At 40.1% G+C, this 26,980-nt stretch overlaps 1 protein-coding gene and 1 long non-coding RNA gene across 5 annotated transcripts in view; both read left to right on the forward strand.

Moving 5' to 3' along the window:
* Positions 1–26,717, forward strand: part of KIFAP3 (kinesin associated protein 3) — a 308,839-nt gene extending 282,122 nt beyond the window's left edge. For all 4 annotated transcript variants that reach the window (XM_072998260.2, XM_072998262.2, XM_078392439.1 and 1 more), the window contains one exon: positions 26,238–26,717. In XM_072998260.2, the coding sequence (XP_072854361.1) occupies positions 26,238–26,346 (109 nt within the window). In that variant the 3' untranslated portion in view covers positions 26,347–26,717. The remainder of the gene's footprint in view (positions 1–26,237) is intronic.
* On the forward strand, positions 19,833–24,964 carry LOC144588897 (uncharacterized). The gene is made up of 2 exons (XR_013544645.1): positions 19,833–21,903; positions 22,048–24,964. It is a non-coding gene; the product is annotated as an uncharacterized LOC144588897 (long non-coding RNA).
* Positions 26,718–26,980: the final 263 nt, after the last annotated feature.

Here is a 26,980-nt window from a genome sequence, read left to right on the forward strand (position 1 = left end):
TCACCTGTGGGGGCGATCTTCATAGCACCATACTGGCCTTGACAAGTATGGTTTCCAACGTTGATGAGGATGTCCTCAGAGTTCAAGAGACTACCAACATCACCCAATCTCTTCACACAAGATGCAGGCAAGGTGTTCCATCCGAATGTGGAGTCACTGCATCTAACAGCGTGGAGGATCTCCCCGAAATCAAGGAGGTACTAGATCGGGTCATAAAGCCGTCCACTTCTCTACTGTACAGCTACAAGTGGAAAAGTTTCCTGAAATTTGCTGAAACCAGGGGTCTTATACCATCCCCTGTGTCTCTTTCTACTTTGTTACAATACTTACGTTACCTGTTTGATTTTAAGTTGTCTCTTTCCACTATTAAAGTTTACTTGGCTGCAATTATCTCCTTCCAGCCTAAGGACTCAACCTCCTCACATTTTTTCTCCCATCCTACTGTTAAAGCCTTTTTAAAGGTCTCACAAATTTGAGATCGCCAGTTCGACCACCCATTCTGCAGTGGTCCCTTCAGTTGGTGCTGCATGCCCTTACTCGCCCTCCCTTTGAGCCAATGGCTACGTGCGACCTCAAAATGTTATCTTTGAAAACGTTATTTCTTGTGCCCTCACTTCTGCCAGACGGGCAAGTGAACTTGCTGCCCTTTGTTCTGACCAACCCTTTCTATAGCTTTTTAAGGACAAGGTGAAATTGCACCCCGATGTATCTTTTCTTTCAAAAGTGGTTTCAGACTTTCATCTCAACCAGCCTCTACTGCGTCCCACTCTGTTCTCTGAACCTTCAAACGACACCGAGCACATGCTCCACACTCTGGATGTCAGGAGGGCTTTGGCTTTCTATGTCTCTAGAACTAAGGACTTTAGATCATCCAATAGACTTTTCCTCTGCTACTTTGGGAGAAAGAAGGATCTCCCAGCATCGTCCTCAACGCTCTCCAGATGGCTTGTCTCCACTATTTCGCTTGCTTACGAGCTTTAGCATAAGACTCCACCTGAAGGACTTCGGGCTCATTCCACCAGAGCCAGAGCCTCTTCTACTGCCCTGCTACGTGACGTTGATGTGCCTGACATCTGCAGGACTGCCACTTGGTCTAATGTCTCCACCTTCATCACTCACTACAGACTAGACCTGAGGGCTAAGAAGGAGACAAGTTTCGGGAGAGCGGTGTTGACGTCTGTCCTCCAGTCACAGCCCACCATCCGGTGAGTAAGCGTGCTAATCACCCTTTTGTGTGCATTCACAGAAGACCACGATGACGAAAGAGAGGTTACTTACCTGTAACCATGGTTCTTCAAGTGGTCATCTGTGAATTCACACAATCCCACCGGGCCTCCCCTCTATCTGTCACTGACTGTATCTAGCTCATGTTCAAGTACCTGTGGTGGATAAATGGAACTGAGGCTTGGGCGGGCGGAGCAGGCGCAGTACAGGCAGCCTTAAACTTTGTTACTTTTCTCTTCAAGCTCAAGAATGTTCTGAGAGGACCAACGCTGGTGCTGGGTTAACCCTTTTGTGTGAATTCACAGATGACCACTTGAAGAACCATGGTTACAGGTAAGTAACCTCTCTTTTTCAGGGAAACGGGGTTCTATAATAACTGAAAAACATAGCTTTTTAGAAAGTCAGAAATTAGTTGGCATTTTTTGTGATTAAATAGTGGGTTAGGCAGAAGCATGAGAGATGTATAGTGAAAGATTAGCAAATCAATGTACTGTATCAGGTTTTTTCCAAATTTTGAAAACAATACTGCTAGTAGTAAAGTAAAAGTAATTTATTTAATTTCAACGTTTATAAATCACTTATTTCCTTGAAAGAGAATCTTATGTTGTGAATAAAGGTAGCAGTACTTTGAATAATCTTTTAAAAGCAAACAAACATCAATTAAGAATAAGAAATGGGGCAGAAATGCTTAAAAGCAGTGGTTCATGTGTTGGTAATCTCTAAAATAGGTCCAAAATGTGATAACCAGACTGATCATTCTTAGACAGCGGAACTTAAAATGCAAATACATTTTACTAATTTCTAGAACAGAACTATACAATGTAACCTTCCCAGATGTGAGAAATGTGTGTGGAAGCATGTTCAGTGATTGCTGGTTCAGGAAACATGGGCTTAGATGTTGCACATTGCACATTTAGATGTGTATCTGACTTGGAATCCATATTGCGGAGTTACCAATGATATATAACGGGTATGATCCAGCTGATTGTGTACAAAACATAGTGATATTAATTTACATTTTAATTCAATGTCTGTGATATGCTTTTGAGAACTCTTAAAATCTAAGAATATTGATTTATTTATTTAGACTCTTTCAAATATAATGAAATAAGGTAATATTCAGGTTTTGGCATTTGGACATCATTTGTTTGCCCTTTCCAGGAAGAATCAAATTAGATTTTATTAGCAAATTGGGCCTTTAACCCAGCAGTTACATTTTATTAGTTTATCACACATCAGCATTAGCATACTATAAATTTTAACTTCAGGGAACAAGTAGAGGTCTCTAGAGAAGCTTTGGAAAACTGGAGTTTCTAGAAGAAAAAACTTTGAAAGTTCAAAAAATTCATGTAATGGGCATATAGTATATTTACCTCTATTGCTAATGTCTAGTCTTGTGTTTGGTCATGCAAAAATAGTGTTATCGATGAGCAGAAGGATAGCTATTAGGAAGTTGTCTGTCTAAATTTTATATAGTATCCTGGATTATCAGTACAGTGGCAAAGAATCTCAACTGAATTTACCTGTGGGTGTATCTCAAGGAAATAAATGCAACTTGAGATTTATGTTCCATTAAAAGACCACTTCTTGTCCCACTCACCCACCCAAAGTTGCCTAAATTCTCTTAAACAAAGAATTTATCTGTAATGTTTAAAGTCCCTCAGACAATGTGTTTCCAATGAAACTTAAAATAAACCATTGTCCCAGCTGATAACTAGGCATGGGATTTTCAGATTTTTTAAAAATTACAAATCCTGTAATTGGTTGTTGTGGGTTTTTCGGGCTCTTTGGCCGTGTTCTGAAGTTTGTTCTTCCTAACGTTTCACCAGTCTCTGTGGCGGCATCTTCAGAGGACAGGAAGAACAAACTTCAGAACATGGCCAAAGAGCCTGAAAAACCAACAGCAACCATTAGATCCCGGCCGTGAAAGCCTTCATGAATACAAATCCTGTAATTCTCCATTCTGAGACTTCCATCTGACAGACCCACACCTACTGACACCTAAATATGGTTCTCCTGGAGAAAAAGCCTTGCTGGGAAGGTTTAATGGCCTAGCATAGGCATAGGCATAGTTCCACCCTAGCTTCCTGTTAGAAAGGAAGCTTCCAGCTAGCTTCCTGCTGCCTCTAAAAATTAGAGGCAGCAAGAAAAGAGGGCAGCGAAATATAAGATGGGACCAGTAAAGGAAGATGCAACCCTGAATTTGCCAGACCTGAACAGAACTGTTAGTATAAGACCTTTTGAAGTTCACTAATTCATAGGATTGCCATAGGTAGGAAGCAATTTGATGTCATGTAACAATAACAACATATCTATCTAAGCAGCCTAGCAATGATGACCAAGATTTATACATATAACCCACATTTGAGATAACATTAAACTAATGATTTTTTATAAATCTGATTTATCTTTGTGTGCTTTGTATGCTGTGGTTGTGTTGTATGTAGCAATTAGTTTGCAGATGTTGGCCAACTGCTACTAGTAAAATGTATTATGCTCTTGTTCTGTGTTTTCCTCCTTATTGATTTTTTTCTGATAAAGAAAGAGTAAGACAAAGTAGTAGGAAACAATCGATAACAGTGTCATCCAGACCCTGTAAAATTCTATTACCTAAGGCAGTTTCAAGGAGATTGCACAATAAATGCTTCCTCTGGAAGGACCGTAAGAGAATCCATAAAGTTTCATCGAAAATACAATGTGATCTGCATATGAAGATAGTTTTGACCATCATGCAGTTCTCTAGTCTCTATAATCCATCAATAGCATCTAAAACCAAAAATACATTACTCTAGTATCAAAACAAACCTCACTTCACACTACAAGGCTCAACTTAACTCTGACATTCTTGCTGGCTATGTTGAATAAATAAAATTCACCCATGTTCTAAAGGCTAAATTTGCTAGCCTAGCTAAAATAGGTTCATTTAATGAATGGGACATAGTCAAATTGCAAATCCTGTTGATTCAATCAGTTTATTCTAGTTGAGACTAACAATAGAATTTCCCTGCCTGGAGCAAAATCAGTCTTACGAAAGATGAAGCTGCCTTCATCAAATGCTTAACTTGAAATATTAGATTTAAAAATTATTTGTGTTAAATGCTAAAAATTAGAAAATTAATTTTTGCTATTGCTGTTTAAATTAGATAATATTGGGTAACAAAATTATGGATCTTTTAATCAAACTGTTAGTTCTGGGGAGGGGTGCAACAGTGGGATTGACAGGGTGTCTTCACCATTCAGCTGTGCTAGAACATTAGTTCTTTAAAGCCCTTCAAATGTGTTCTCCTTGTTTTAAAGTTTATCTGGCACATTTTCTAGGTGGACATAAAATCCCATAAAGCAGTTGTTAGCTGGAGAGGATGAACCACCGTTTGTCTGAAAAGTGAAACTGGGAAATGCTTCTTTCCCCCACTCTATAGGAAGAGATACCTATGTGACAATAACATACACGAGTTCTAGTGACTTTCAGATACCCTAAGGTTAGGAACCACTAGTCAGTAACAAGCCATTAATTCTTTAACTGCTTCCAACTACACTTCTTTAGCACAATGCTATAAAAAGTCTTGCAGAACACTTTCTCAGCTCATTTCACTTTTCCTCTTTGCCATAGCTGTTCAGCTCATTGTTACCAACACTTATTGCATCTACCACTTTGACAGGGCACTTGGATTAGTGAAAACTACAGGTTTCTGTATTTTGAGAAATGGAGTTAAAACTTTGCCTTTGGGGTAAAATCATTCTTTATGAAAGATGACTCTGGGATAATTTCATGGCTCATCCCCTCAATGTTTCTGGACACATTTCCAAAAACATATCTTTGTTGCAGCCAAAACAAAGCCCTCTGCCACTTTGAAAGACTTATTAAACCTTGTGTTTATGTTGATGTTTGAAATGGGCTCAAGTTTAAAACATAAGCAACTGCATTGGATATCAGACAGCTAAAGTTGATTGCCACCCCAGGGCCTGTTGCTAGCTAATGTGGATCAATTGCTGAATGACAAATAAGCATGTTGGGCCTAATCCAGATTAATGCTTTGTAGTTATAAGAAGAAATAGAATGCTCTATTTGCACCAATAGAGGCGCTCCAACCCTATAGACAAAAGGGAGAAACTGGGAGAAATTGTGTGTGTAGGGGAAGCAAGTTTAAACTTTCTGTACTCACTCATGAGGATCCTGGTGCAGAAGGGTCCCTGCATGTTTAATTAAGGAAAAAAGATTTCAATGGTATGCTATGTATTTATCTATCATGTAGTTTTCAGCCATTTAAAAAGGGATCAGGAAATCAGTGATGATGAAGCTATCAGTATATATTGCCTCCAATTTCAAACGGAGCATGCTTCTCAGTGGGAGCAAGCTGTTGCTCATATCTGTTTCTGGGTTTCCTCCCTATGTTGCCACTGTGGAAACAGACTGCTGGACTACATAGGTCTTTGCCCTGACCCAACAGGCTTCTTCTAATGCCCTTATGCAGGTTAGACAAGAGCACATAGACACAGAATGCAATAAACAAAACTTCTAAATTCATAGCTTTTACACTAAATCACCCAGACTTCTGCTCCACCCTCATCAATGGTATCTGCATCAGTGTCAATATCAGTTGAGATGCAGCATAAGAAGAGCCCTGCTGGATCAGGCCAAGGGCCTATCTAGTCCAGCTCCCAGTATCTCACAGTGGCCCCTACCAGATGCCACTGGGAGCACACAAGACTACTGGATACCTGTCTCCTGATACCCCTCCCCTGCATCTGGCATTTTGAAGTACCTTCCTTTTAAGCCTGGAGATTATACATCCCTGTGTGCTCGCCCTTGTGGCCCCTGTTTTATTTCTTCCTCACACTCCTCCTCACGCTGCCACCAGATGTAAGTTCTTTAACATCAATTAAGTACTGGACACTTGTGCTGCCAAACACAATCAGTTTATTGAACATGGTGGGGTTAATATTCAGTTGGAAATTGCAGTATAAATCACAGGAAGTGAATCACATATATTAAACATAGTTTGGTTCATTCAAATCACTCTTTTAACTCTCCCTATCTATCTCTGACCCTCCTGGTCCAATTCCCAAGCCTCCAGTTCTCTAACCCTTTTCCAGCACTCTCTCTCTCCTTTTTCTCCCCCCCCCCGACTCCCAACTCTTCTCTGGACTCGCCTTCCAGTCTCTCCATTGGCTCTCCCGGCAAGGTTCCGCAGTGATGGACAGGTGACGTCTGGGCTATCCACTACAATCCCTGTCGTTGCTTGTAACCTGCGGTGGACTTTTCGTCCAGAAATCTGCCCAATGTAGACATTTATTTATTTATTTATTTATTAAATTTATACCCCGCCCCTCTAGACCATGTCTACTTGGGGCGGCTTACAACATGTTACATTATGCGACTGTGTTGCATTTTCCCTATATTAAAAATGGGAGATTGGAAGAGGCATTTATTTTTTTAACTAGATCCTTTTGCTCAAATCATGTTGCAAAACATCTCTATTCATAAACAATCCATCTACTCTGTCCACACTTTTTCTTGCAAAATATTCCTCTCCATTTCTCCATTTTTTCATTCTTGCTTTTGAATTGCTTGTATGCAAACATACACACTCCACTGTGGGTGAGATTTGCAACTTGCTTGCTACAGAATTAACCAGTCTTATTTCTTGATAGATGAAATCTCCAAAGAATCAAAGACTTCCATTCTAGAAGACTCCAACTTCCCCAGAACATCTCTTTCCACCCATTTCCTTAAAAATCCCCCGTGCCTGTAACGATTTCATTTGTATTTCAAGCACTTCATATTTTCTTTTTCTCTAGCCTTATGTTCTTTTCACTCACATTTCTTGCTGGCAGACAAACAAACTTCCAGTTGTTCCCCTTAGTTCTCTTTCTTTGCTCTTGGTCTCACCTCTATCTCTCTGTAAACTACCAAAAGGCAGATCATGACACAGGATTGTCCAGACAAAAACAAGAAACAAGAGCAAGCCTTGTGATTTCTTCTCCTCCAAACCTGCTCATGCAGCAAAAGCTTCCCCACCCTTTCATTTCCATCTCAACATAAGATTATTGGGCGGGGGGGGGGGGGCAATTGCAGAATCTGGCAAGAGCAGAAATGACAAATCAAAAATGCAGAACTGGTGGGACCATAATTTCACCACCCATCTCTAGTCTCCCCACTCCCATCCTAACAAACAAGCTGTAAAAACAAGTACTGTACGTTTTAATATTGAAAGAAACATAAGAAATGAATTTAAATATTTTTTTAAATAAAAAGCACAATAAAAGAAAAAGAACTTCCAATAGAAGAGCCATCAGCAATGAAAGTGTCTCTTGTTAACTGCCTTAACTATGTGTGTGCTTAGTGAGAAATTTTGGTATGGCATAATGAATGGGGCAGGGTTTAGATGCTTGCCATAATGTGGTAAGGAGGTTTGAGAGTGTCAAAAAAGCCTAGAGCAATGCCATTGGAGGCTAGACTGCATTACATATTGGGACTACCAAAAGGGTCACTCAGGGCAGACTAGTCAAAGCTGAGACACAGGACTAAATTGCATGCATACTCTTCACATCAGCAGAAGAGAATGAATTGTTCCAAAAAAGCTGATAAAGTTTATTTTATGTTGAGTGACTCTCTACAGGATGTATCTGCGAGCGTAGCATCCTTTCTACACTATGTTACAATCCTGTGCAACAAAGACCAGCAAACTGCACTCCTCTTTTAATTTTTCTTTTATACGTTGTCTTGTCTATGCCAATAAAGGTCTGATTGATTGATTGATTGAATTGTTCCATTGGGGATGGAGATGGAACAGTTACTATGGAGGATCTTTCAGAGACAACAGCAGTTATAATCAGGCTTAGAAGCCAGTGATAAGCCACCTTTCAGTATTTCTGACTTCGAAAACCCTGTGATGAGACCAAAATGAAATGAGAGTTACTACTGGAAGATGGGACTCCCAGGTCAGAAGGCACTCAGTCAACTACCAGGGAAGAGCAAAGGACAAGTATGAATGACACTGTCACTAGTAATGAAACTTTGTTAAAGGTGAAAGGGTGTCTAGTGGTCAACATGCTCAGAGGTGATCATGCAGAGACAAAGAGAATTATTAAAATGATCAGTGAAAAGAAATAGAAGAGAATAACAAAATATCTCTTCCAGGAGATCCAAAAAATCAAAGGGAATTTTAAACCTAAATTGTGGATACAGAAAGTCCAACAAGGGAATGGGAGCAAGATAAAATAAATAGAAGGTGGAAACAATTTTGTTTGGCACTTCATCTTGAGTATTGTGTCTACTTCTCAACAGTGCACTTTAAGAAAGATGCCAACAAAGTGGAACAGGTTGAGAGGAGGACAACAAGGATGCTCAATGGACTGGGAACCAAGCTCCATAATGACTGAAAGAACTGGTCATGTTTAGCCTTGAGAAAAGAAGACTGAGGGGAGATGTAATAGCACTCTTCAAATACATCAAAGTTTGTCATACACAGGAAGGGCAGAATCTGTCCTCGATCGTTTCAGAGTGCAGGACATGTAATAATGGGCTCAAGTTACAGGAAACTAGATTCCTAAGTAAGTCAGGAAAAGTTTCTTAACTGTAAGAGCAGGATGATAACGGAACCAATTATGTCCAGAGGTGATGCTCCAAGACTGAAGGCATTCAAGAGGAAGTTAAGACAGCCATCTGCCAGATATACTTTAACTTGGATTCCTGGATTGAGCAGGGGATTAGATTTGATGACTTTATAGGCCTCTTCCAAATCCATTAGAGCAGTGGTTCTTAACCTTTGTTACTCAGATGCTTTTGAACTGCAACTCCCAGAAACCCCAGTCAGGACAGCTGGTGGTGAAGGATTCTGGGAGTTGCAGTCCAAAACTCCTGAGTAACCCAAGGTTAAGAACCAGTGCATTAGAGTACTGTGCAAAAGTCTTAGTCCACCATTAGATTTGTTGTTTTAGCAATGGTATAATGACAATATATAATTATTTCTCAGTCTCTTTATTAGAATACAACCAGAAAATACAGGAAATGTGTATGCACTATTTGAAAACAGAAAAAAATCAGAAAAAAACAATTTCTACAGCTAAAGTGGCAAGTATTTAGTGTGACCTACCCTTACACTTGAGCAATAGCAGGCACCTGGCTCTCGTAAACCTACTAAATGGAATGAAACCCTAATTACTGTCATTGCTAACACCTGTATTTGTCCTACTATTTCATGTCAAAATGACTGCTGTGAAAAAGGTCTATTACACTAAGTTTGTGCAAGACATGCTTGAACTTTATATACACGTTGTATGAGTTTAATTCATTGGAAGCATGCTAATAAGACAAACTTTCAATCACATTTCATTCAGGATGTCAAATGCACAGAATCTGACAGACGTACAATCATTGTTTTGCATCAGCAAGGTCACTCTCAAAGGGAAATCAATAAACTAGATATACAAGATGTGGTATTCAAACTGTTATAAAGAAATTATAAATAATCAGGAGAGGTCAAGGACAAAAAAAGAGACTGGAAGGCCAAGAAAACTTTCAAAATCCGATGAGGAATTTCTCAGAGTTTCTTCTTTGAGAGACCAGAGGAAGTCCAGCAAGGACCTGGCTCAACATCTGGCAGCTTCACTGGATTGCCAAGTTTGACCCTTCTACAGTCCAAAGAAGTTTTATCAAGAATGGTCATTGTGGAAGGGCAGCAGCTAAGCAAACACTTTTCCAGAAGGGGAAAAGGATGAAAAGGCTAAGATATGTTGAAGCTCACAAAGACTGGAATGAAAATCAGTGGAAAAGAACATTATGGAGTGATGAATCTAAGTTTGAAATGTTTGGGTCCAGTCGTTGTCAATATATGAGAAGAAGAGTTGGAGAGAGATGGAAGAATGAGTGCTTGCAGCCTTCATTGAAACATGGTGAAGGGTCTGCCCTGGTTTGGGGCTGCATTTCTGCCAGTAGTGTTGATGATATTGTCTGTATTAATGGGATCATGGATGCTGAAAAGTACAGACAGGTTTTAATTCATCATGTGATTCCTTCTGGAAAGCACCTGATTGAGAATGGTTTCGTTTTTCAGCATGGTAACGATCTCAAGCACACTGCTAATGCAGTGAAACCATATTTGGTGAGAAAAACAGCTGATAAAACACTTACAGTCATGGATTGGCCTCCACAGAGTCCAGACGTGAATATTATAGAGGCAGTATGGAATCACCTGGACAGAGGAAGAAATAAAAGACAGCCTAAATCTAAAGAACAACTCTGGGAAGTGCTGAAAGAAGGCTGGTACAATGTACCAGAAGTTTACTTCAGAAAACTTGAGGACAGTCTCCCCAAAAGAGTTCAAGATGTGCCAAGGAAAGTCACACTAAATACTGACCTTTGCCCGAAGAAGCGATTTTGTTCTGAAAAGTGGGTTTTTTAAAATTTTGTATACGTATTTTGTGTATTTTCTGTTTGCATCTTAATGAAGAAACCAAAAATAAATATGGATGGACATTAAAACTTTACTAAAACAACCAAACTGGTGGTAGCCTAGGACTTTTGCACAATGCTTATTCTACACGTTCCTGAGATAGTCCATCCTTTCTCATTAACTGATCTCAATAACTCACTCTGAGGTATTGGTAGGAGAAAAAAATTGAAAATATTTATTTACTTTCAGTTTGAAATTACAGGCTTGTATATGCTGCTTTTTTGCAGTGTATGGGGGGCATTACCACACAGATCAGCAGCAAACAGGCAACCTGCCACCAAGTGATGAAAGAGAGGGATAGAACACTCAGCATAGAGGTGTCGTTCTTTTTAAATTCAGAAGCTTGATGGAATGATTGGTTACTGTTGGACAGATTGACAATCACTCCAGTCGAGAAAAGTTCCTCCCAGTCACTCAAACTACAGACAGCATGCAAGGTTGTAAAATAAAACTCCAACACAATATTCTGAAGAGGTAAAAGGATTACAGATTCCTTTTGAGAGAAACCCAGTGATGAAGAGCTTACAATTTTAGAAAACAAAGTAGAAACTTTTCAAAACAGTTGGAAGAAATAAAACACCAAGGAGAGAACTGTCTGAAGCTGCAGAGTCTGAGTCTGTAAAAATCCTAACAGGAATATTCCAATCAATATGTTAAACAAAGCAATGGCCCATGGACTGGCAATGGCCAATATCGATTCCCGTTCACAAGAATGGAAATGCCAAGGAGCATAGTAACTACAGGACCATTGCTCTAACTTCCCATGAAAGCAAAATGATACTCAAAGTGTTAAAATAAAGGTTTTTACCCTATATGGAGAAAGAAATGTCTGATGTTCCAGCTGGATTGTGAAAAGGAAGAGACACTCAAGATCATATTGCAAATATTCCCTTGCTATTAAACCACATGGAAGAATTTCAGAAGAAGATCAGTCTATGCTTTAGAGCAGTGATGTCTAACTTTTTTGAGCCCGAGTGCCCGAACTGGGGAAAAAATCAACCCAGCGGGCGGTGGTAGCGGCGAAGGAGAAATGGTGGCAGAAGGGTGAGTCCTGGACATGGAGGTGACTCCAAACCGCACTCCAGATCTGCCTCCAATTGTGCCCAACCCCCAGCTCTGTGTGCCAGCTGTGGCACATGTGCCATAGGTTCGCCATTGCTGCTTTAGAGCAGTGATACCTAACCCCCAGTCCGTGGCCACCTGCCAGTCCGTGGCCTTCACAGGACTGGGCCATGGAGACAGATCTCCAGCCCCCACGTACACACTCCCCCCATGCATGCCCACATGCAGGCACAGCCTGCCCACCTGCACACACAGGTGCCCCACCCATCCACACGTGCATGTGAGCACACCCTGCTCACCTGCAAGCGCCACCCGCGGTCAACGGTTAGGAAAAGGTTGGGGACCACTGCTTTAGAGACTACAACAGAGGACAGGGATTAGAATTCTGTGTTCTGGTGAAGTGTTTTGGATACTTGATTATTTGTAGCTGTCGGTTCAGCTTTTTGTCCTTTTCAGGAGATTGGGTTATTATGGTGATCAGGGTGTTTTTTGTAATGGGTGTATAGTTGTGATAAAGGGGGAGGGAGATGATCTGTCACTGTGATTGATGGTGGCATTAGCTAATCTTTTGTGTGCAGTGATCACCAGTCCTTGTGGCTGGTTAGAGTTCATTGACCTTTTGCAGGCTGTATTTTTCAGTGCTGGGAGCTAGGCTTTGCTGAGTTTTAGACTTTCTTTTTTGTTGAAGCTCTGCTGATGTCAGTGGATTTCAGTGGCTTCAATCGGCAGTAGCTGAACATGCCCTGAAACAAGCTGGACATGAAATTCTATTTCAAAATACAGAAGTACTGGACAACACCAGTAATCATTATGTTAGACTACACAGGGAAGCCACTGAAATCTACAAACACCCAATCTCCTGAAAAGGAGAAAAAGCTGATCCCACAGCTACAAATACTCAACTATCCCGCACACTACACCAGAACACATACTCCTGTACTCTGAAGATGCCAGCCACAGAGACTGGCGAAACGTTAGGAAGAAAAACCCTCAGAACACAGCTAAACAGCCTGCAAAACCTACAACAACCATTGGATCCCAGCCGTGAAAGCCTTCAAGCATACTATTTACAACACAATTTAAAAATGGATTAAAAGTTTTTCCAAGAGTACACAGACACTAACTTTAAAAAATCACATGACTACAACGTGACTTTAAGCTGAGTTTTAAAACCCTGATCCCTTGCCTGCTTTATTTGAATAGTGTAACCCCACTCTGAGAATTGTCTGATACTTTTCTGTTTATTTTGTTGAGGCTTGCAAAAGAAGCCTTTGCTCAGTTTCCTTTTGAATGAATGGACGGTTGCTGAGTAACAGTGAATTTCATTGTCTCTGCATTGTAATTTGTAAGGGGTCTGTGGTTGCTTCATTCATTAGATTTCATTTTTTTAGAGACTTATAAACTGTAGTTGATGGTAACCATTTTGAACAGGATATTCATTATTTAATGCCTTTTTTCCCAAGAAGACTGTGTACTAAGCTGTTGATCTATCTCACAGCCATATCCTGTTCAGAGCTTTCCACATGATTTTCAGCTTCCCGTAATTCAAGTGTAGATTGCCTTATTCAAAGCACAAGGGTAAGTTCTCAAAGAGTCCAGCCACTGGGTGAACAAAGAAGATTCTGCCCCAAGTATTAAGCTGTACTGTTTTCTCACCTATGTCTTTTCAACTCAGGCTGCCTTTAATGTTGGTGAAGAAATTTCAGGTTCCTCTATGTCCTCTGAGAGAACCAAAAAGTCAATTTTTAATTAATCCCCATGTTCTCACTGCTGCCTGTACTTCCTCCAGATGTGCTACTACGAACAGACCAGCTCCTGGATTACAAGGCATCTGGGCTGTGTAAACTGATTTGTGCCTATATTAAACATAATTGAACAGAATGCGGAAGAGTTATTAAAGAAAATGTACATTGCCTGTAAATCTCAAAAATAAAATATTAAAATGTAGTAAATGGGAATGGAATGTGCAAATGAAGACCTGCTTATTTTAATGAGTTTAGCTGTGACCTTCTCAAATTCAACCCAAAGGAAATAATTCTATTTTCTTTTTAAAAATAAAACTCTCCTATAAAACTGCTTACAGAAGTATGTGAGACAGAAACAAGGAAGTATAATGTTCTGAACTTAACTGGTCCAAACCACTTGAGCTGCTGTGACAGCTCATAAAACAGAACAGTTTTTAGGTGGACTCTGTTATAGTTTGCCAGAGTGAATTTTCTTGCAGGAAGTAGCCTGAAGGTTTATTTTAGTTTCCAGACTGTGGCTTTGATCTCTCTGTTCTGTCACTTCTCAGATTACATAGCCTTTTTCACTGCAGTAAATCTGCAACAGTTAAATGGAATAAAATTTCCTCCTCTTTGCTGATCGCTTGCTGTAAAATACCAAGCTGCAATCAGTAGACTATTTTCAGAGCTCTACTGCATGGTACAAAAGCAGCACAATTGGTTTAATCATCTTGTCTTTTTAAATTCATTTTATTGTGTTTTCCTTATTTAAGTGGCTCTATTTATTTCTAAACTAGTATGTGCAAAACCAGACTTGGAAAAAAGATTAAAATTGTAATAAACTGAACAGGCCTGTATGTGACTGTGAATAACTCAGCTTGCATAATTCCAAATTAACAGATGAAGAGTGGTTTTACCAGACCCAGAAGTTAATGGGCTGTTTCTTGGGGGTTGTATTTCTGAGTAAAATTGGCCCATTTAACAAGTGAAATAATTAAATTTTAGTTTTGCTAGGTAGATGTTTATTGGCTTATAAAGCACTTGGTTGGTGTTCAAAAATTGTAGTGTAATACATCTTTATAGTAGGTCTTGTCATACTTTTTGCAACCTAGTCCCTCAGTTTTTCGGATGTCACAGACACAACATGGCCTTCTGGATAGCCTTGAAAGCATTCACAGTGACTGTGCCACCATATCCCACAGAGCGAGACTTCAGTCATATGTCCTTCCGTCACAACATATATTTTTCTTTCAAAGATTTGTGCAGTTTATGCAAAATACCCGCATGTCATTCCGTGCAAAACCAAAGTCTTTCCCATTCAAAAGGCAAAGCAGATGTGCAGAAACATAAACAATAAGCACAGAACTAACTAAATATTAAAAACTTGCAGCACCCCATCTGATGATTCAGTATTTTTGAATCCATGAAACAAAACAATAGTTGCCATCATTTTTCACAACTTCTGCAACTTGGAATGTGTCAGTAACACAAAAATGCCGTAGCTCTCCCTCCCTCCCTCCCTCCCTCTCTCTCTCTCTCTCTCTCTCTCTCTCTATCTCACACACACACACACACACACACACACACACACACACACACACACACACACACACACACACACACACACACACACACACACACACAGAGAGAGAGAGAGAGAGAGAGAGAGAGAGAGAGAGAGAGAGAGAGAGAGAGAGGACTATATGGATCTGTGAACTAGGTATGTGGCTGTTCTCTATCCTTAGGAAACCTTACTGTAAGTTATAGAATGGTACATAAATATTATAACATATGTATATATTTACATATACATTACATATATATTTACATTAAATATCTATATTTAATTTATATATGTGCGTGTGTGTGTGTGTGTGTATACAATTAAATATAGATATTTAATGTAAATATATATGTAATGTATATGTGAATATATACATATGTTATAGAATGGTACATAAATATTACAGTAAGGTTTCCTAAGGATAGAGAACAGCCACATACCTAGTTCACAGATCCATACAGTCCTCTCTCTCTCTCTCTCTCTCTCTCTCTCTCTCTCTGTGTGTGTAAGTGAGTGAGTGAGTGAGAAAGAGAGAGAGAGAACTATTTTTGTGTTACTGACCCCATTCCAAGTTGCAGAAGTTGTGAAAAACGATGGCAACTATTGTTTTGTTTCATGGATTCAAAAATATTGAATCATCAGATGGGGTGCTGCAAGTTTTTAATATATAATGTCCAAGGGGGTAGCTGTGTTTGTTGCAACAAAAGCAACAGTATTGTGAGGTTTAAAAGATTAATTAGTTTTATCTGGTGTGAATATTTGCATGTCCACAACATTCAGATGTCAAATAATATATATTTGCATATACAGTGCACAGAAACATATGCCAAATAAAAACAGATCTTTAAGATATCATAGGATTCTTTGTTGTTTATATTAATATTTATATTCTCCATTCTTGGTTTTTTATTATTCTTTTTGCAATTGAAAAATAAATAACAGGTTTGGGGGTGTAATTGAAAGAGCCATTTCCAAAGTCTCTGTTTTAAGATCGAATAGTGTGCATGAATGTAGTTATCTCAGTGCTTAATAGATCTTTCTTTTTCTATCTCTGTTTTCTGTTACTGTTTATATCAGTACTATAATATGTTAGGGGAAAGGGGCTTCTTATATATTCATCCAAACCTTCCTTTGGCCCCTTGCACACATGTAACTTACTGCAAGGAGTGGGCTGTAGTGGTAGACAATTAGGAACTGGGCTTTCTAATGCCCTGCCAGCAGAAATGTGCCAGGCCCCTTTCCCTCCTAGCATTTAGAAAATCTCTCAAAATGCTGCTTTTAAGAGAAGCTTTTCAAGACATCATCTCCACATACTTTGTTATGTTTTAACATTTAATTTGTTTTCTGAGATTTTTCTTTTTGAGTTTTTTCTCTCTGATGAGAGGTCAGGTTGGTGGGGAATTGGTGTTTTTAGGTTTATATTTTATGTATGTAAGCTGCCCAGAGTACTGGTATTGCCATAGATGGGCAAGATAAAAGTCAAACATATAGTCATTTCCCTAAATGGCCCATTTTGCTGCGTGTGTCTGTGGCCTAACACAGTTTAGAGAAGGAGAGAAAACAGTCCTGTTGAGTCACTGCCTCCCTTCCTGTGATATGTTCTGATAGCTTCAGTAGATAAGAGCCATTAACCCTATGTAATCCAACTTGGTTCATTTGGGTGCATTGGGATCCTACTGTATTTCGCTGTGAAGTTGCTACCACCTTTCATTTTGTCATAATGTGCTGAGTCTGAACAGAATGCTAATTGAAATCCTGTATAAGGTTGTGTATTTACCACTACAACTGTATAAGTAGTCGTCTGTGCAGTAGTCGTCTGTCTTCCCTTCTGTAGTTTGTGGGAGCTTTTTTTCTTTCTTTTCTTTCATGTGTTATGCTTTTTTAAAATCTTGGGTTGCTGTGTATGCCCAGTGGGAGCTTAGCAGGAAGGTGCTTGTCTCTGCCCATTTGGACATGAGCCCTTGTTGCTAAGACAGCCTTTGCACCAGAGCTCTGATCAAGTTGGCACATGAATTCTAATGTATCTCAGCTGCTTTAGGGGTGCAGGGTTTATGTGGCTCATATAGATCTACAACAATTCCAAGATCCTTCTTACTGCAATCTCTTCAGAAATATCTTCTCTTGAGCAGCTCAGTTCCTACTTCAGCTCAGTCTTCTCCCAAAAGAAAGTCTGTGCTTCTCTGGGCAGATGCAAAATACAAAGGAGGGGGTAGGATTAGAGCTTGAGATTGATAAACAAATAGTCAAAGAATACCTTACTACTTTAAATGATTTCATATCCCCTGGGCCAGATGAACTGCATCCAAGGATAGTGAAGGGACTGGCTGAAGAGATGGCAGAACCACTGTCTATTATGTTATTGAAATGATGGAGAACAGGTGAACTGCTAGAGGATTGGAGAAGGGCTAACATTGTCCCTATCTTTAAAAAAGGCAAAAAGGAGGAACTGGGGAACTACAGATCAAGCAGCCTGACATCAGTCCACAAGAAAACAGTCAGTCACTCTGCAAGTAACTTGAAATCAATACGGTAATAACTAAACCAACATGAATTTGCTATGAACAAATTCTGCCGGACTAATCTTATGTCATTTTTGATTGGGTAACCTCCCTGGTAGATGTTAGGAATGCTATAGACATAATATATCTTGACTTCAGCAAATCCTTTGACAAAGTACCTCATGATATTCTGATTAGCAAGCTAACTAGGTGTGAGCTGGATAAAGCTATTGTCAGGTGGAGACACAGTTGCTTACAGAATCAAACTCAGAAAATGCTTATCAATGGCTCCTTCTCAAACTGGGAGGACATATCAAATGGTTTACCACAAGGCTAAGTCCTGGGCCCAGTGCTCTTCAACATTTTTATTAATGACTTGGATGAAGGAGTGCAGGGAATAGTTACCGTATTTGTGGATGACACAATATTGGGTGGAATAACTAATACCTTGGAAGACAGGAACAATATTCAGAAATATATTGATAGGTATTGATATTGAGCACTGCGCTGAAAACAACAAAATGAAATTTAACAGGAATAAGTGCAAAATTCTACACAGGGGGGGGGAACCAAATGCACATTTACAAGATGTACTAATTACGTCAAGAGATGGTTAGTGCTCCAGCACTGGAGGCATTCAATAGAATTAGACAACCACCTGGCAGATCTCCTTTGATTTGTATTCCTGTATTGAGCAGGGGGTTGGGCTTGATGACCTTATAGGCCCCCTCCAACTTCACTATTCTATGATTCTAAGATGGGGGATACTTGGCTCAGTAATACTACAAGTGAGAAGGATCTTGGAATTGTTGTAGATCAAAAGCTGGATATGAGCCAACAGTGTGACGTGGCTGGAAAATGGTCAATGCAATTTTAGGATGCAGTAAAAGAAATACAGTATAGTATCCAAATCCTGTGAGGTACTAATTCCCTTCTATTCAGCACTGATTAGGCCTCACCTAGAGTACTGTGTCCAGTTCTGGACACTGCAGTTTAGGAAGGATGCCAACAAACTGGAGCAAGTTTAGAGAAAGGCAACAAGGATGATTAGGGAACTGGAAACCAAGTCCTATAAGAAAAGACTGAAAGATATGGGCATATTTAGTCTTGAGAAAAGAAGACTGGGGGGAGATGCGATAGCACCTTCCAAATACCTGAAAGGGAATCATACAGAGTGATACTGAGGAAAGCTGAAATTATATTTTAAGATTGATCAATGAATTAGTAACTGACAGTACATTTGGAGGGAAACCAGGCCTCGGGAGAATTCGACCCGGAAACATTCACACATGTTCAGGTAACTAGATAAACATTCACAGATAATCCTTAGCAGAGAAACTAGGCCCGGGAAGACAATACAGTGCATAGACATAGCAATAGATAAAGGGAAATAGATACTCTATGCCCCAGACTTTTAGGCGCATCCCTGGTGCATCATGGACATAGGTCAAGGAAGATGGGGCATAATATATTTTCTTACATTTAACCAATAGATTAGCTAATTACCATTAATTATCCAATGAGGGACTGGATCCAGAGTTGGAGTACAAATAACCAATAGAATTGTAGTACTTTTAGGACTCTTTGTATCATATAAAACATGTGCACACTGTATTCTGGGGGTCTTCTCTGCTTTTAAGAAAAGTCCCAGCTGTCCTTCCTTTGCTATTTGAATAAAATTGGACCTTTGGTTCAGCTGCTGTATCTCTATCTGATTTCCTCACCGGAAAACCGGAACCCAAAATTGGCTGGTAACAAGAGGAGGGGCAGGATCTGCTCTCAATGATCTAAGAGTGCTGGACGTGTTAAAATGGGCTCAAGCTATAGGAACCTAGATTTAGGCTGAATATCAAGAGAAGCTTCTTAGTTGTTAGAGCAGTACAACAGTGGAACCACTGTTGAGGTGTTGAGCACTCCAGTGCTAGAGGCATTCAAGAGTGAATTGGGCAACTGTCTGTCAGATCTGTTTTGATTTGTATTCCTGCACTGAGCAGGGGGTTGGACTTGATAGCCTTTATAGGCCTTTTCCAACTCAATTATTCTATGATTTTATTATTCTAGGTTAGTGATGGCGAACCTGTGGCACACAAGCCATAAGCTGCCAAATCACTCCCCCCCCCCCGCAGCTGAACCTGAGGAGGAGGCTGCAGCCACGGTGGTAGCACCCTGACAGGCGGCGGGCCAGGATCCGGAGCAGCTGGCACTGGCAGCTGGAGGCGGTTCCAGAGTGGGGTCTGGAGGCATCTCTGTGCTTGGGATTCCCCCTTCTACCACCACTTCTGCTCCTGCCACTGCTGCCTGCTGGTTTTTTGTTTGTTTGTTTGTTTCAGTTTGGGCACTCTGGCCCAAAAAGGTTCAGTATCACTGTTCTAGATCATCCTAGTAGAGTGGTTACCCAAGTGAGTTTAAATATAGTTTAATTTACAGTAAAAATTTACTCTGACAAATTAGCAGATCAATAGGAAAAAGAAATATTGTGCTTAAGAGAAGTACATGTGTAGCCAAGTCTGCAGGCATGGGTGGAAATGATTTTAGACAAAAACCCCACAAATTATTAAGAGTACATGGGGCAAAATACACTTTGTGTATTTGAAGGGATATCAAAATGATTCAGTAACTGATATCGGCATTACACAATAATTAGCTCAGCTTAGCTGTTCTGTTCACTGCTTTTAACTCCATGTCTCCCAGTCACTGTGTAAGGTACCAGGGGATGTGATGCCTCCTCTGCCTGTTTGTCAGGCATTCTACAACTGACATTAATCTTCTATGATATAATCGCACTTAAACTGTGACATAATCTGAAAGCCTTGGGTGAATGAGTGTTCTACATTTTGTTGGATTTCACAGCAGTGCAACTGCTGTTTGAATAGCATAAATTCCTCTTGTATTTTTGAAGTTCCCGAGCACACTTCGGCAGCTATATAAACACATGTTCAGGTGGTGGTGACTGGTGAATACTAAATTTGAGTTAGGTTGCTGGGTTGTAAAATTTGGAAGAGGAAGGGTGTTCAGTAGTTTTTGATTGTGAACCTTAACTGCACTTTAGTAAACTTACACATGCAGTTAGAAAAATCCTATAATATTGTTGTTCCAGTGCCTGTTACTGTGATGTTATTTCCTTTCTCACTTCCTTTCCCATTTGCAGCTTTAGGAGAGAGACAGGTAGCTAAACAGATTGAAATAACTGATTTTTAAAGAAAGAATTCTAGGTTCTTTGAAGCACTAGAACATTGGAGAGATACTGGATGGGCTTCCTTGTTTGTATACTTCTTCATACTTGCCAAGAAACTATATTAGTGTTCTCATGCTGAACTGATATAAAGGGAGGAAGTCACTTACTATCTAAGCAATAGTCTACCTATAACCCCATAAACTAGGAATGACAGTATATGGCTCTTCAGTAGCTCTTTCTGTGCAAATAAAAATTAATTTTTAAAAAATTGTGGGGCCACTAGGTCGAATGGGCTTTTAGTTTTTTTAATAAAAAGGTTTTGTAAAAGAAAACAAGGGACATGGGTATGGCCCTCCAACACCCAGGTGTTTGCGGCTCTCAGACGTGGAGTTTACCCATCCCTGACATAAACTAGTAATCATTTTGTAATAATTGATATGATTTGTTACTACATCATAAAAACCTGGAAGTCTTCTATTATAGTGCTTGGCAGTAGGTATCCTGATAGTGATACAACTATACAGAATTCTTAATAGCATTGGGCATATTAGCTCAGAAAGTGGGTGGGAAGCCTACTGTAAATTTATTGCATAATATAGTCTACAAGGACTCATCCAACATTCCATCTTCCTTTTGTCATGAACCAATTAAAATTTCATTAATTTGTATGCATACAATTTAAAACCAATTCTAATGTAGAAAGCAGAATTATAGAGCTGAAATGGGCCCCAAGAGCCCTCTGCCAGTGCGGGAAGTCTCCAGTTAAAGTATCCCTGAAAGGCTGCCTTCCAAGCTCTGCATAGGTATTTCCAGTGAAGAAGAGGAAAGATCTGGATTGTCTTCCACATTCCAAGCAGTCAATTTAAACAAGTCTCAGTGTTAAAATGTTCTTCATAAGGCTAGACTGAAATCTTCTTTATAACTTGAATCCATTACTTCTGTCCTATCCTCTTAGTCTGCAAAAAACTAGCCTGCTTCATCTACTACATGGCAGCCCTTCAGATATTTGAAGGTGGCTATCATATTGCCTCTTTGCATTCTCTTCCCCACGTTAAATATGTGAAGGTCCCTCAACCTTTCTTCATAAGACTTAGTTTCCACACCTCTTATCATTCTGTTTGCCCTCCTCCAAACATGATCCAGCTTCTCAATATGCTTCTTAAACTGTGGTGCAGTTTAAGAACTGGATGTCATGCTCTAGGTCAGTGGTTCTTAACCTTTGTTACTCGGATGCTTTTGAACTGCAACTCCCAGAAACCCCAGTCAGGACAGCTGGTAGTGAAGGCTTCTGGGAGTTGCAGTCCAAAACTCCTGAGTAACCCAAGGTTAAGAACCAGTGCTCTAGGTGAGGTCTGACCAAAGTAAAATAAAGCAATGTTTGCTATTTATATACCACCCTATAGCGCTTAAAGCATTCTCTGGGTAGTTTACAGTTTAATTATGCAAGCTACACATTTTTAATAAAATACAAAAATGGTAGGGATCTTACAGAAGCAGAAGACATCAAGAAGAGGTGGCAAGAATACACAGAGGAATTATACCAGAAAGATCTGGTTGTCCCGGACAACCCAAATAGTGTGGTTGCTGACCTTGAGCCAGACATCCTGGAGAGTGAAGTCAAAAGTGGGCCTTAGAAAGCTTGTCTAACAACAAGGCCAGTGGATGTGATGGGATTCCAGTTGAACTATTTAAAATCATAAAAGATGACACTGTTAAGGTGCTACACTCAATATGCCAGCAAGTTTGGAAACCTCAGCAGTGGCCAGAGGACTGAAAAGATCAGTCTACATCCCAATCCCAAAGAAGGGCAGTGCCAAAGAATGCTCCAACTATCGTACAATTGCACTCGTTTCACATGCTGGCAAGGTTATGCTCAAAATCCTACAAGGTAGGCTTCAGCAGTATGTGGACTGAGGACTCCCAGAAGTACAAGCTGGATTCCGAAGGGGCAGAGGAACTAGAGACCAGATTGCTAACATGTGCTGGATTGTGGAGCCAGAGAGTTCCAGAAAAACATCTACTTCTGCTTCATTGACTATGCAAAAGCCTTTGACTGTGTGATCCACAACAAACCATGGCAAGTTCTTAAAGAAATGGGAGTGCCTGACCCCCTTATCTATCTCCTGAGAAATCTATATGTAAGACAGGAAGCAACAGTTAGAACTGGATATGTAACAACTGATTGGTTCAAAATTGGGAAAGGAATATGGCAAGGCTGTATATTGTCTCCGTGCTTATTTAACTTATATGCAGAATACATCATGCAAAAGGCTGGGCTGGAGGAATCCCAAGCCGGAATTAAGATTGCTGGAAGAAATATCAACAGCCTCAGATATGTAGACGATACCACTCTGATGGCAGAAAGTGAGGAGTAATTAAAGAACCTCTTCATGAAGGTGAAAGAGGAGAGTGCAAAAATGGTCTGAAGCTCAACATCAAAAAAACTAAGATCTTGGCCACTGGTCCCATCATCTCCTGGCAAGAGAAGGGGAAGATATGGAGGCAGTGACAGATTTTACTTTCTTGGGCTCCATGATCACTGCAGATGGTGACAGCAGCCATAAAATTAAAAGACACCTGCTTCAGGGTAGGAAAGCAATGGCAAACCTAGACAGCATCTTCAAAAGCAGAGACATCACCTTGTCAACAAAGGTCCGCATAGTCAAAGCTATGGTTATTCCAGTAGCAATGTATGGAAATGAGAGCTGGACCATAAAGAAGGCTGACTGCTGAAGAATTGATGCTTTTGAATTGTGGTGTTGGAGGAGACTCTTGAGAGTCCCCTGGACTGCAAGGAGAACCAACCTATCCATTTTGAAGGAAATCAACCGTGAGTGCTCACTGGAAGGACAGACCCTGAAGCTGAGGCTCCAATACTTTGGCCATCTCATGAGAAGAGAAGACTCCCTGGAAAAGACCTTGATGTTGGGAAAGTGTGAAGGCAAGAGGAGAAGGGGACGACAGAGGATGAGATGGTTGGACAGTGTCACTGAAGTACCAACATGAATTTGACCAAACTCCAGGAGGGAAACTCCACACACTACACTGCTGGTGACAGAGCATACATGCATGTAAAAATAACATTAAAACTATGCTTGATATCCAATGTGCTCCGTAGTTGCTTTAATACCAGTTTGGTGTAATGTCCCAAACTCTCTTAACTGAGCCACTGCATATGTAAACCATTTTGAAATAACCTAAATATCTTGAGTTCTCATCACTAAGGCTCTGCATCTAATTATGTACATGTTTATTGGACAAAAAGAGTTAATTTCATCAGATTTTAATTGGAACCATGTCCCTACTCCCAAAGTAATTAAAAATATGTTTAGGGGTATTTTTTGCTAAGATGAAGTAGATGAAATTACCTTGAACAAAGCAGTTTCTGATATTCAGAGATGAAACAGTGCCATCTAGTGATTCCAGAAGGACACTTCTAAGCTGCCTGCTTCTGTACATCCTTGAATCCAGTAAATACATACATCAAATAGGAGACAACATTAGTGCTAGCGAAGGGAGCTTCTGTCTGTTCCCAAATATCTCTGGTTTTGGTGCAGTTGTCTAGAAGCTATTATGGCTTGTAAGTATTTACATAAATATCAGTCAGTATATATCAGAAGTACCTGCACAGGCTTTTCAAACAGCCTACTGAGTATGATGGATCAATGATCTGACATAAGGGAACTCATATACTGTACTTAGGCAGGATTTTATAGTACAGCTGCATCGTGGGTGCTCCAAAATAAGATCAATAAAAATGAACTTGAGAAATATCAGAATAGCACATAGCTGATGTGCATAATAATTGTGCATAATCAGGGTGCTTATGTCCTAAAGTCAATGGAGAACAAGACAAGCAAAGGTAAAACAGAGCCTACATATTCAAAAAAAGTATTGTTCTTAATCATACTTCCTCTATGAGTTGTTCAGAGTCATTTACAAAATAATAAAAGTATCTCTTATCTATAATTTTTTTAAGAACAGTAATCACAATGCAGTGGTGCCTCGACTTACTCAAAATGGTCGTAAGTCAAAGCAACATTTCCCATAGGAATGCATTGAAATGCAATTAATCCTTTCCGGCCAAAGGAAAAAATCACCAAAAAAAAAATCACTGCAAGACTCATTGGAAACGCGATTAATCCCTTCCGGTCGGGGGGGGGGGAGAAAAGCAATCAGGCATGCAAGACCCATTGGAAATGCACAGAAAACAAACAGAGCAGATCGAAAATGCACATAGAACAAAAGGGATAGGTCAAAAAGTCATTGGAAACGTGATTAATCCCTTCTGGCCGAAGGGGGGGGGAAGAAAAGCAATCAAGCGTGCAAGACCCGTTGGAAATGCACAGAAAACAAACAGAGCAGATCGGAAATGCACAGAGAACAAAGGGGGCAGGTTGGAAATGCACAGAAAACATAGGAAAAAGCAAGGGAAGCATGCAGGACCCATTGGAAATGGGGGGGAAACCCAAAAAGCAACCAAACTCTCCAAGACCCATCAGAAATGGGGGAATCAAAAAAACCCCAAAAAACCCCAAGACCCATTGGAAATTGAGGCCCCCCCAAAAAGCAACAAACCCCCAAGTCCCATCGGAAATGGGGGAAAAACACCAAACAAACAAACAAACCCCCCAAGACCCATCACACCACAGAAACATAACCTCCCCCAGCCCAAAACCACACTGCAAAAACACCCAGAACAGTTTTTATAAAGCAGAAAACAGCACCTTACCTTACCAGGCAGCCCGAAGCCTCCCTGCAAACACATACACACGCTCACTCAGAAGCAGAAGCAAGGCAGTCCGAAGCCTCCTCCGATGCACACTGTCTAACTGCCGGGGTGAAAGAGCTACAAAGAAGCAGCCTCATCACCACCTACAGTTAGCAATTTGAATTTCCCGCCTTTTTCCCCTGCCTTTTTCTGTTCGTAAGTGGAAGCTCCGGTCGCAGGTAGAAGCAAAATTTTGCAGCCGGAGCTGATTGTAACTCGAAATGGTCGTAAGTAGGGACGTTCGTAAGTCGAGGCACCACTATACTAAACAGCATAAGACAATACACACAATCTCAATGTCATTTTTAATGGAGATTTTCCTATTCCTTCACATTTTTTCCACATTTCAGTAAGCAGATTCTTAGGGCAGATTATAATAAAAATAACAGTGGCTGAAATCCTGTTCATTTAAGCTATCCCACATAAAGATGTGGTGTAACTTATATAATCAGCCAGGCCTTTTTAAATATATATATATATTTATGTTCCTAGACATCCACACCTTTTGTGTAATCATTCTTATCATTGGGAACCTGTAGGGGCTATGTAAGTCTTTAATTACTGAAAATAGCTCTGTGGTCTTTACCAGTGGTGGAGGTTTTTGGTAATTAAAGACTTTAGGGATCTCTTTAGAGATCACACCAAATTATCACTGTTGTTAATTGGGTTAACAGGGGTTTCTGCACTCTAAAAAGGTTGAATCACCAAGTGACATATTGTGCCTCTAATACAAACAACTAATTTGTGCTTTCTTTTCTATATAGTGTTGCAATGGATGGATTTGGCCAGCCAGTGGGTATGCCAAGCCGCCCCACTACTGCTTATGGATATCGACCTGATGAACCTTACTACTACAGCTTTGGAGCTCGATAAAGCACTCTGCTGAGTTGAACTGTTATTTCTTGTACTTTGAATTACTGTAGCTGAATTAAGGTTTAGTAATGTATAATGCTAGTTTTCCAAATCTATGTGGTACATCCCCTTTGTTATGAGTTTATAGTAGTGAAACGTTACCCATTTAGTGACTCTTAGCCACCCCTGTTATTTTCTGTTGTACAGTATTTGCCAGATGTTACAATCTACTAACTGGAAAGTCAACACTGTTACATGTATTAAGCAACTTATTTAATTACTATTAAAAGCAGATTATGTAGTCTGTGGTACTGAAAGCCCAGACTCTCTGATTTTTTAAAACTAGGCTTACATATTTGTTTGTGAACAATAAATTGAAGGGCTTATGAAAATTGCTGGCTAGATATGTTTAGGTATCTGGCTGCAGAGTTAAAGGGTGGGAATTCTTGGCCTTCCTGGGAAAACAGCCCACCTGTTTGACCTTGAGCACGCTGCACAGTCCCAGAGTGCCCCCAGAAGAAGGAAATGGTAAACTTCTGCTGAATATTCTCTACCTGGAAAACCCTGAAAAGGGTTCCCATAAGTCAGAATTGACTTAAATGCATATCATCACCATCATGGAAATATAACAGATTCTTTTCTTCATGATCTCTGT

This window comes from Pogona vitticeps, chromosome 4 (genome assembly GCF_051106095.1).
Source record: "Pogona vitticeps strain Pit_001003342236 chromosome 4, PviZW2.1, whole genome shotgun sequence".
Classification (NCBI taxonomy): Eukaryota; Metazoa; Chordata; class Lepidosauria; order Squamata; family Agamidae; genus Pogona; species Pogona vitticeps.